Source organism: Stigmatopora argus, chromosome 9 (genome assembly GCF_051989625.1).
Source record: "Stigmatopora argus isolate UIUO_Sarg chromosome 9, RoL_Sarg_1.0, whole genome shotgun sequence".
NCBI classification, from domain to species: domain Eukaryota; kingdom Metazoa; phylum Chordata; class Actinopteri; order Syngnathiformes; family Syngnathidae; genus Stigmatopora; species Stigmatopora argus.
In genome coordinates, this window is record NC_135395.1 from 10,306,738 (window position 1) to 10,317,378 (window position 10,641).

Sequence of the window (10,641 nt, forward strand, 5' to 3'; positions counted from 1 at the left end):
CAATACGTAGTGGCATATCTGGCATTTATGAATTGGAATGGAATGCTTTGATTTTTATATAGCATAACCTCCAGAGAAATCCAGTTGGAATAGTAGTATACTAATGCTGTTTGGTGCTTTGAAGCCTATTATAAAGGCAACGGGGAATGTATAATACCAGTTGGTGCAATCATAAAGGCACTTTATATAAGATGTTGGCTTTGTAGAACCTGAAGAAATAATTTGCATGTTTGATTGACCTTGCTAAATGGACGGTAGAAAGTACCCATTTTAAGCAGGAGTAATTCAAAATGTGATAATTCCATCCAAAAGCTTGACTTGCCAAAAAAGTCTTGAAAAAACCCAAAAGGTCCCGAGAACAAAATCGTAAATATACTCTTAATCAGCAAAACAAACTTTCCGTCGTCCTCGATTGTGGGATTTCCGACGCCACGCGAAGCCATCGCGTAATGGGATTGGTTCGTACCCGTAGAGGAGGCGGTGCAGTTTTTCAAACGGACCAATTGCTGGTGGTAACGTTTTATGAAAGGCAGCAGTCAAACGGCCCGCCCTGCACGTCGCTCATTGAAGAAGGAGAGGGACGGTGTGTTGTACCTTCCTCCGAACAATTTCAGTCATGACGTCCAAACTAAAGCTCTTTGTTGGCGGCCTCAATCCAGAAACGACGAACGAAGGCCTCCGCGGTCATTTCGAGCAATGGGGTGCGTTGAGCGACTCCGTGGTGGTGATGGACCCGGCGGAGTTCCGCTCCCGCGGATTCGGCTTCATAACGTACACGACGCCGGAGGAGGCCGAAGCAGCAATGGCGTCCAAGCCACATGTCGTTGACGGTCGCAGCGTGGACCTCAAGTGGGCCGTGGCCCGGGAAGAGGCGAGTAAAACCGACGTATCGTCCAACGTCAAGAAGATCTTCGTCGGCGGCGTCAAGGACCACCTAAAGCCCGAGAACCTAAGCGAATACTTCTCCCAATTCGGCCCGGTGGAGAAGGCCGAGATCATCTTCGACAAGATAACCGGCAGGAATCGCGGCTTCGGCTTTGTCTTCTTTGAGGAGAACGACTCTGCCTCCAAGGCGGCGAACACCAAGTTCCACACTATCATCGGCACCAAGGTGGAAGTCAAGCGGGCTATGAGCAAGCAGGAAATGTCAGGCGGAGGTAGAGGTGGAGGCGGCGGCCGGGGTCGCGGCAGAGGCATGCAGAGCAGCTACGGTGGTGGCGGCGGCTACGGAGGAGGAGGCGGCGGCGGAGGCTACGGAGGCGGCGGCGGCTACGGTGGCGGCGGCGCCGGCTACGGAGGTGGCGGCTACGGGGCCGGCGCTGGCGGCGGCTACAGAACAGGCTACGACGGCGCGGACTACGGAGCAAGCGGCTACGGAGGCGGGGGCTACGGTGCCAGCTACGGAGGAGGAGGCTACGACACCAGCATGGCTGGCAGCTATAGCAACGGGGACTTCGGGGAGGGCTACGGACAGCAGCAATCCGGCTACGGCGCGATGAAAGGAGGCAACTACTCCTCCTTCCGGAGCGGGGCCCCGTACAGCAGAGGTGGTGGCTATAGCCGGGGGGGAGGCTACGGAGGCGGCTATTAGAGTTCCCTCCACTTTTGATACGGCCACGGGAGGGAGGGGCAAGGGGATGAGTCCGGTCTTTCAGAGAACTTGAATTCACGCCTCATGCTGGGGGGCAGGGGGGTCCCCTGGGGTCCCAATTGCTCTTTTGAAGAAGGGAGAATTGTCACCCCCCCAACCATCACCACCACCACCACCACCAAATGAAGCAGCCGACCCACCCCCGTTACCCCTCCATCTGTCCCTCTTTTTCCTCTTCATGGACGCTACTACTATTTCGGAATTGTGAATTGTTGATTGGAAGAAATGTCATTTTGCTCTGTGTGCTACGGACAAGTTTGTCACTGCTTTTTCCGCCTCGATGACCTGTTTTTGTTTTGGTCCTGAGTTATCCTTCAGGGATTAAAGCAAATTGTTAAATCGCTTTTTTGGGGGGAATGGGGGTGGTCAGGGTGTGGATTTCCTCCCCTTTCCAAAGCGAACAGTTTATTTTTTTCTCTACTCTGATTTCTTATTTGTTTAGATTAAAACTGTTTTGAACTCCTATTCAACGCATCACTACGTTTTGGTTTTATTAAAGTTTTTAATTTTCGGAAATGAAACCTGAAGTCTTTTTTTTTTTTTAGTTATTAAGGGTGCAGTTCCACAAGTGCCCCACTGAGGACAGCATCGCTCTAAATTGGGCGCCATTTTGAACTAGAGGTCCCAATCACAACGGATGCTTGAGTTATTATTCTAATGGAATGATGTCTTGAAATATATACTTTAATGCTTGAACACAAAAGCTCAAACGTCATGGAATTAATGCTCATCTCATTTTCTGAACTGCTTTATCCTCACTAGGATCATGGGGGGTGCTGGAGGCTATCCTAGCTGACTTTGGGCCAGATTGCCAGGGCACAATGAGACAAACAACCATTCACACTCATAGCTAGGGGAAATTTAGAGTGTCCAATCAGCCTATCGTGCATGACTTTGGAATGTGGGTGGAACCTGGAGTACCTGGAGAAAACCCACACAGGCCTGGGGAGAACATGCAAACTCTACACACACAGAAGGACTGACATGGATTTGAACCTCATCTGCTGGGCTGCCTGGAATTAATCATGAATTCCAAAAGATTTTTTCATCATAATTAAAAATAGAGAACAAAAAAGGAAAAACATTCAGAGGTATTATAGCCATTAGGTGATGTGTTTATCTTCATTCACCTCCACCCTCTACACTGTGTGTGGGTTTTCCACGCACTAGCTATTAAAAATACACCCCAAATAGCAATAATATCAAGCAAAGTGCACTTTTAGTGGAACTTTAGTGCACTGAGTAGAATCTTGAGTCACGCATTTCAGGTGAACAGTAAACGCGTTTTTATGAAAAAAAAGATGAACACCACGAACGCCATAGAAAAATTGTGGGAACAGCATTTTTTTTATAGTCTGCCCCCAGGTTTATGCATTGTTAGTGTTTTTTTATTATGAGAAAAACATCCATGCTCTACCTGAGGTCAAGTTAATGCACTTCTAATGTTTCAAGAAAACCATACAAAACTAAAGGTTATTGTTTATTCATAAAGACACTTCACACACATTCCTAAGTGAGAACACAGTGTTTCAAACTCAATTATTAAATAAAGAAAATAATGTTTTTTCACTGTAATATATAGGTACGCCTTACTTTGTACCTTAATGTCATTTAAAATATGTTCTTATGGATTAATGTAATATTGGTAAATTCCATTGGGATTCACTAGTATCGAGAGTGGTTTAAATGCGTGAATAGACGATCTTTGTGTCCGTGGGCGCCTTAGGTGTGGTGCGTTTGTGTGACTCCGCCAGGATGGACGATGCGTCGCTGGGGTGAGAACCATAATTCTGTCCTATATTGTCTAATCTTTATGCATTTAAAATAATACACAGTGTACGTCATTTTTGTTACGTATCTTTCAAATAAATGTCAACTGTTTCAAACAAAAGCGTTCCGCCTTGGCGTACGAGCCCCCATCACCCCACTAATAAGCTAGCATTTTCTCCTTGTTAATGTTAGCTAAAGTGCTAAGTTATAGCTACACACTTCAGTTTTTTAGACTTTTTGAGTTGAATGCGTCGCCATAGTTAATAATGTAGATTTCTGGACACAGTAAAACACAAAAAAATGGCGAATAAGAATTTCTGTCAGATGGTGCTTGTAGTAAAGTTAAATATGATGAATGCATGCTAAAAGCTGGTCTCCATTCTTCATATCGTTCGCTGTTTTCCAACGGGGAAAAAATAAAATAAAAAAGTTAAATCTCTGACAAGATCTTCAAGTAAATGAGCCATTCAGTGATAAGCAAACCAGCACGCGATGCTATCTCTACCAGCGAAACCAGTACTAACACAAATCCAGCAAGGTTCTGCTACTTTGATCTGTTCTGTTTTGGTAGAGTTTTGCTAGTTCTGGATTTTTTTTAGCTTATTGGACAAAGAGTTACATTGAAAAAAAAAGTTATTCCATTGCAACGTTTCTGTAAATAAGTACAGCAGCACTATATTATTGTAATATCATTTACACTGACAACGTCAGGCGTCCATTTAATTTCTACTGGTGGGACTGGCTTTGAATGCCCCTGTTTTCCCCTTCCAGTCAATATAAATTTGACATATAGCGCTGTCAATGGCAGCCGATGAGTTATCATAGAAACTATTCAATTCAGAAGCGTATTTTGCAACACCTCAAATTTTGTTGATCACCATGCATGGTAATAATTATGGGTTTAAGGAACCTACCGTATTTTCCGGATTATAAGTAGCACTTTTTTTCAGTGTGGCCGAGCCAGCGACTGATAAATACTCAAGTGCAAATTATGTATTTTTTCACTCAAAAAACAAACAAAAAACTGTAAATGCTACATTAACATGAATGTTTGTTCTTGGTTTCTGATCAAAAAAAAAAATTGCCCTCCCTAAAATTCAACTTATACTACAGTGCGGCTTATTTTTATATTCCTCTTCATTGTGCATTATTTGGCCGGTACGACTAATTGTCCGAAAAATACGGTAACTCTGTCTTTGTTCCAAACCCATCGCATCAGGGCCAGTCTGGAGGTCCCATCGCGTCCCATGTGCCACGCGGAGCCGGAAGGGGAGGAGGACTCCATGGCGGCAAATGGCGGAGTGCTGACCTTCAACCAAATGCACATGAGGAAAGCCTTCCAGCTTATGAATGACCTCAGAGGGTATGTTTTTGTTTTTTCATTTACGTCATGGAGAATATTTTTTATCCGGAAGCTGATCTTTAAAGGTTACTGTTGGCGATGCCTGATTTGAAACAAGTTGCCCTCGAATGCAGTTACATTTAGGTATATGATGCCCTTCCATCATGAGAAAAGATGTCCAAATTAAACTTCACGTCGCTCCGTAAACATAAAAAAAACACAACAGAAGAGATTTCCTAGATAATTTTGTAGTTCGTATTGTATTTCATATTAAATTTGTAGAAAGGTGCTGATAACATTTTTGAACTTTTTAAATTGTGAAACTTTATTTTTTTCATTTTGTGACTTAAATCAGAAAGAAGATGCTGTGTGATGTTCAGCTGGTCGCGGGAAGCGTGACGGTTGCGGCACACAGGGTGGTCTTGGCGGCCTCTAGCCCTTACTTCTGCGCCATGTTCACCGGTACTCATCTCAATTCTGGCGGGCATGTCTGCGTTGCGATGCCAACATTTGTATTTGTGTGTGTGTGTGTGTGTGTGTAGGTGACATGAGCGAGAGCAAGGCCCACCAGGTGGAGATCGGCGAGGTTGACGGCGCCACGCTGAGCAAGTTGGTAGACTACATCTACACGGCTCAGATAGAAGTCACCGAGGACAACGTTCAAGTAAGGAACAAGAATCAACCACCCCTTACTTACTCTGTCTTGATTTTTCCCCCCAAAATGCTCACTGTTGAAATCTCAAACATGAAGAGAATTTTTCAGTTTGAAAACTTAGCAGTCAAGTATTTTCTCCACCTTTTAATTTCAGCAATGTACACGCGTGCAATCACATCTTCGCGGCCTCGACACTTCCTGTCATTATTAGTCCAGGAAGCGTGCACGTGGTGAGCGACAGGAAATCCTCCCACTGTTTCGCTGCGTGTTTCACCAGTGCACAAGCAACACTAACGTGTTTCACATATCATCAACTTATCCCGTGTCCTAGATGGCCCAGTCAACACATTTTTTTTAAATCACTTGGCTGCCATTGACAGCAATAGACGTCAAATCCACTAGGGGGAGGGCTAGCAGCAAATGAACAAAAGCTGGTGAACTTACTAACTTTATAAAGACTTGCAATTGGGGCTATTTGAATGTTTAACGACAGCTCCATTCTTGTGTTGTAGGTCCTCTTGCCGGCCGCCAGTCTTCTCCAGCTAATGGACGTACGACAGGCATGCTGCGACTTCTTGCAGTCTCAGCTCCATGCTTCCAACTGCTTGGGCATCCGAGCCTTCGCGGATGTGCACACGTGCACGCAGCTGGTCGCCCAGGCGCACGCGTACGCCGGTAAGTGTGACCTTTTGGACCATCCGCCGCGTGTCATCCGCCCACCGATCCGATCGGTTGTGTTAGCTATTGTACATTTTGCGCCCGTGTCCCGCAGAGCAGCATTTTTCCGAAGTGGTGCAATGTGAGGAGTTTGCGTCTCTGTCCCTGCAGCAGGTCTGCAGCCTGTTCTCCAGCGATAAGCTCACCGTGCCCACCGAGGAAAAGGTGAGGGACGTCGTGGGAACGGAAATCACCTGTTTAAAAACACCTTTTTTTTACCTAATTCCAATGCTCTGAAAATGATGTGATTGTGGACACATTGGTAGTCAAACCTTGAAAGACCTTAAGCCTTTGTCCTTGATACAGACTGACTCCTCTTTGTCCCCCCCTGCTGGTTCCCGTAGGTTTTCGAGGCGATGATCTGGTGGATCAAACAGGACAAATGCGCCCGAGTGGAGCACATGCCCAAATTAATGGAGCATGTCCGCCTCCCGCTGCTCTCCAGGGACTATCTGGTTCAGGTGAACCAACAAATATAATGAAAATGTTGCTCATTGGAGACCCCCTGACCGCGTTTTTTTGCAGATTGTTGAAGAAGAGGCCCTGATCAAGAACAACAACACCTGCAAGGACTTCCTCATCGAAGCCATGAAGTACCACCTGCTTCCCGCCGACCAGAGACACCTCATCAAGACGGACAGGACGCGCCCGCGCACGCCAGTCAGCAACCCCAAGGTGCCCCGCCGCCCCCCGCCGTCCACAATACGTGTGAGAATGCGCGTTTGGGAAACCAAAGCGTTTTTTTCAGGTGATGATGGTGGTGGGCGGCCAAGCCCCCAAAGCCATCAGCAGCGTAGAATGCTACGACATTCAAGAAGATCGATGGTACCAAGTCGCCGAGATGCCATCCAGACGCTGCCGAGCAGGTTCGATTCCGGGGCCTGCGATCGATCTAATAGAATAGAACTTACCTGTTTAACACAATTGACTTTATTTCAGAAAACGCAATAGAAAATACAAAGCAATTAATTTTTTTTGGACACTTTGGTTCCTGAAACATTTCAGACTTATGAATGAAAACCAGATCAAAGTCATAGTGAAAATCTTTTTGACAATACGGCACATCTAAATATAGGAATGAATGTTTTGTGACGCGTACTCACGGCATTGGCGCGCAGGCGTGGTGTCGCTGTCCGGCCAGGTGTACGCAGTGGGCGGCTTCAACAGCTCCGTGCGCGAGAGGACCGTGGACGTGTACGACGGCGCCCGGGACCAGTGGAGCCCCGCGGCCAGCATGCAGGAGAGACGCAGCACGCTGGGGGCGGCCATGCTGGGGGGCCTGCTCTATGCCGTGGGCGGATTTAACGGCAACATCGGTATGAAAACGCTCTGATCACCTCGTCTAGTCACTAGTCTAACTTCTTGTCCGTGTTGCGGTGTGAACAGGTCTCTCCTCGGTGGAGGTGTACAACCCTAAAAGCAACGAGTGGACGTACGTGACGTCCATGAACACGCGGCGAAGCAGCGTCGGCGTGGGTGTGATTGACGGTAGGAGTGGCAATTTTTAATTTAACAAAAAAAAAAGGAAAAATATGTCGACTCATCGGCTGTTTGCACGTGACTTAGGAAAACTGTATTCCGTGGGGGGCTACGACGGATCGTCCCGTCAGTGTCTCAGCACGGTGGAGGAATACGACCCGGTCGGCGATCAGTGGAGTTACGTTGCTGACATGAGCACACGCCGCAGCGGAGCTGGTAAAGCATGTTTATGTTTTCCACAAATTAGCGAGAGAAATTTGGAGAAGTGGGGAATGGCATTTTTAGGGTAGAAATTTTCTATTCTAACAAAATATTTTGTGAAGCACTGGGTTAGCTAAACAGGGGGGATAATGTCTACATTCAATATGAATAGATTTTTTTCTCCCGAGTACTTTCTGAGGTATCAAAGCTGCAAGCCTACTTTTGTGCCTTTTCCAATGCTGCTCTTTTTCAGGTGTGGGTGTCCTGAGCGGGTTTCTCTACGCGGCCGGCGGCCACGACGGACCCCTGGTGAGGAAGAGCGTGGAGGTTTACGACCCGCCCAGCAATACGTGGAGGCCCGTTTGCGACATGAACATGTGTCGCCGCAACGCCGGTTCGAGGACGCTCTGAGCATTTAGAAATCTTTTCAGATTAGCACCTGGCCTTGGCGTAATCTTTTCGTGTCGTTTAGGCGTGTGTGCCATCAATGGTCTGCTCTACGTGATCGGAGGCGACGATGGTTCGTGCAACCTTTCCTCCGTGGAGTTTTACGACCCGGCCTTGGACAAGTGGAGTCTCATCCCCACCAATATGAGCAACGGGCGCAGCTATGCCGGTGAGATGCGCCTGTTTTACACTATTTGCGCTTAATTAACTCGCCAAGTGAGTCATTGAGTCACGCCGTGAGTTAAGATATGTGAAGTTGCAAGATATTTATAAAGCAAAAAATGAAATGAATACAATTCCCAGGGCAAAATATAAAGGGACCAAATTTATTGAATTGAATGCCTTATTCTTTTTTTTACCATTATATTCATGAATTTATTTTTCATTCTGTTTGTTTTTGTTACTAATGGATTTTAAAATATTTTTTATTCATTTTTTCCCCCACAAAATAAATCCTCCAATTGATACATTCATTTTATTAAACATTGTTTAAATGTTTTACCACAAAGTATGTGAGGGCAACATTAATACTGCAATTAGATGTAAAGTGGGGATGGCAAAGTATTTGTGATTGTAAGAAAAACGTTTAATTTCTGCTTGAATGGGACAACAACAGAGCATTAACGGCACATTTCATTTTAGTGCAGTTTTCCCCATCCGGCCTTTCCCCCCCATTCAACTCTTTTCTTTGTGTCACACGCAGGAGTCGCAGTCATCGACAAACCTTTTTAAGTGTGACAAGCGTATATAAAATGGCCGACGTTTAACGGCCGACCAGCGCCAGCAAGAAGAGAAAGGACCCTATGCGCCGCCACCATCCCTTCGTATTCGAAGGAGGCAATCAGGGTTTCCATCCTGGAAGCGTTTTGTATCTGGATTTGAGTTGCTGTTTACACATTGGAGAACACTCTGGAAGAACAACCGAACCAGATGCACTTAGGTGGGTCAAGCACTTTTTTCTCAGGCACTCAGGATGGATGGTGCAAGCAGCGCTCGTTGGACCAATACCAGCAATGACGGCATGTTTACATGAACAAAAAAAAGTGTTATGAAGACGAGAGATGCTAACACGTTTTTGTATGCAAGACAGGAAAGAAAAGCACTGCTGACGTCACGCACTACTGATGCACTGATGATGATGATGATGATGATGTTTGTTCCACAGCGTTTCAAATGTGCCAAAATCATGCTGTACTTTTATATTTTATAAATGTATATTTACTGGCAACAATGTTAAGTGTCAAATTGCACTGTAGAGTTTTATAGGCTACGCTTATTTATTACATGGCAAGCATTTCTATTCTATTGAGTGTCAATGTGCCGTCGTCGTGCTTCTGACGTATCTGCACCGATGAAAAAAATATTTCAATTCTGTTAACAAAAATGGTTGTGAATTCAAGAAGTTGTAACTAATGATTTAGAATTTTTTTTTTACAGCTCTGATGCACAAGCACATTGCGTTGAAATGACGTCGTGATGTTGATACTTTAATGCAGAGGTGGCTAACTCTGGTCCTTGAGAGCCGCAATCTGCTCTGTTTTCCATAGCTCCCCCCTCTACCACACCTGAATCAAATGACCAACTCATCAGCAAGCTGTCCACAAGCTTGATATTATTGGATTCAGGTGTGTTGGTGGAGGAAGATATGGTAAACAGACTGGATAGCAGCTCTCGAGGGCTGGAGTTGACCACCCCTGATAAATTATAGTAAGGCAAAAAGTGACTGTGTATAGTAAAGCTTTCTTTTAAAATGGCCATGGCTTCTTTTTTCAAAATGAGCCTCTTTAGAGGATGTGGGATTTGAACCAACTACCTCTCACATGGTAAGCATGCACTCTATCTTGTGAGCTAAAGGACTCACCCACCTCCCTACTTTGTTACAGATTTGCCTACTAGTTTTCCATTGGAATTTCAAAGTGTTAAATTGGATATGGGATTCGAACCAACTACTTCTTGCATGGTAAGCGGAGACTCTATCTTATGAGGTACAGAACCCACCCACCTCCTTACTTTGTCACAGATTCACCTACTAGACTTCTGTTGGAATTGTAAAGTGACAAGTTGGATTCAAACCCACTACCTCTTGCATGGTAAGCAGTCCCTCTATCTTGTGAGCAAAGGAACACACACTCCTCACTACTTTGTCACAAACTAGATTTCCCTTAGAATTGCAAAGTGACAAGTTGGATTTGAACCGACCACCTCTCGCATGGTAAGTGGTCACTCTATCTTGTGAGCTACGGGACCCACCCACCTTCTTACTTTGTTAAAGACTGGCCCACTAGATTTCCCTTAGAATTGTAAAGTGACAAGTTGGATTTGAACTGACAACCTCTTGTGTGGTAAACGGTCACTCTATCTTGTGAGCTAAGGAACCTA

General features: G+C 45.5%; 2 protein-coding genes across 2 annotated transcripts; both read left to right on the forward strand.

The window, feature by feature from the left end:
• Window positions 1–544: 544 nt before the first annotated feature.
• Window positions 545–2,172, forward strand: LOC144082774 (heterogeneous nuclear ribonucleoprotein A0-like). The gene has a single exon (XM_077610169.1). It carries the CDS (start codon window positions 617–619, stop codon window positions 1,589–1,591), a length of 975 nt encoding a protein of 324 aa, XP_077466295.1. The 5' UTR covers window positions 545–616; the 3' UTR covers window positions 1,592–2,172.
• Window positions 2,173–2,846: 674 nt separating this feature from the next.
• Window positions 2,847–9,743, forward strand: klhl3 (kelch-like family member 3). Its single transcript, XM_077610173.1, has 15 exons — window positions 2,847–3,426; window positions 4,641–4,784; window positions 5,119–5,225; window positions 5,306–5,427; window positions 5,931–6,093; window positions 6,191–6,300; window positions 6,480–6,596; window positions 6,661–6,810; window positions 6,884–7,001; window positions 7,254–7,451; window positions 7,522–7,623; window positions 7,702–7,830; window positions 8,069–8,209; window positions 8,288–8,431; window positions 8,966–9,743. Exons 1-15 carry the CDS (start codon window positions 3,407–3,409, stop codon window positions 8,992–8,994), a joined length of 1,794 nt encoding a protein of 597 aa, XP_077466299.1. The 5' UTR covers window positions 2,847–3,406; the 3' UTR covers window positions 8,995–9,743.
• The last annotated feature ends 898 nt before the right edge of the window (window positions 9,744–10,641 follow it).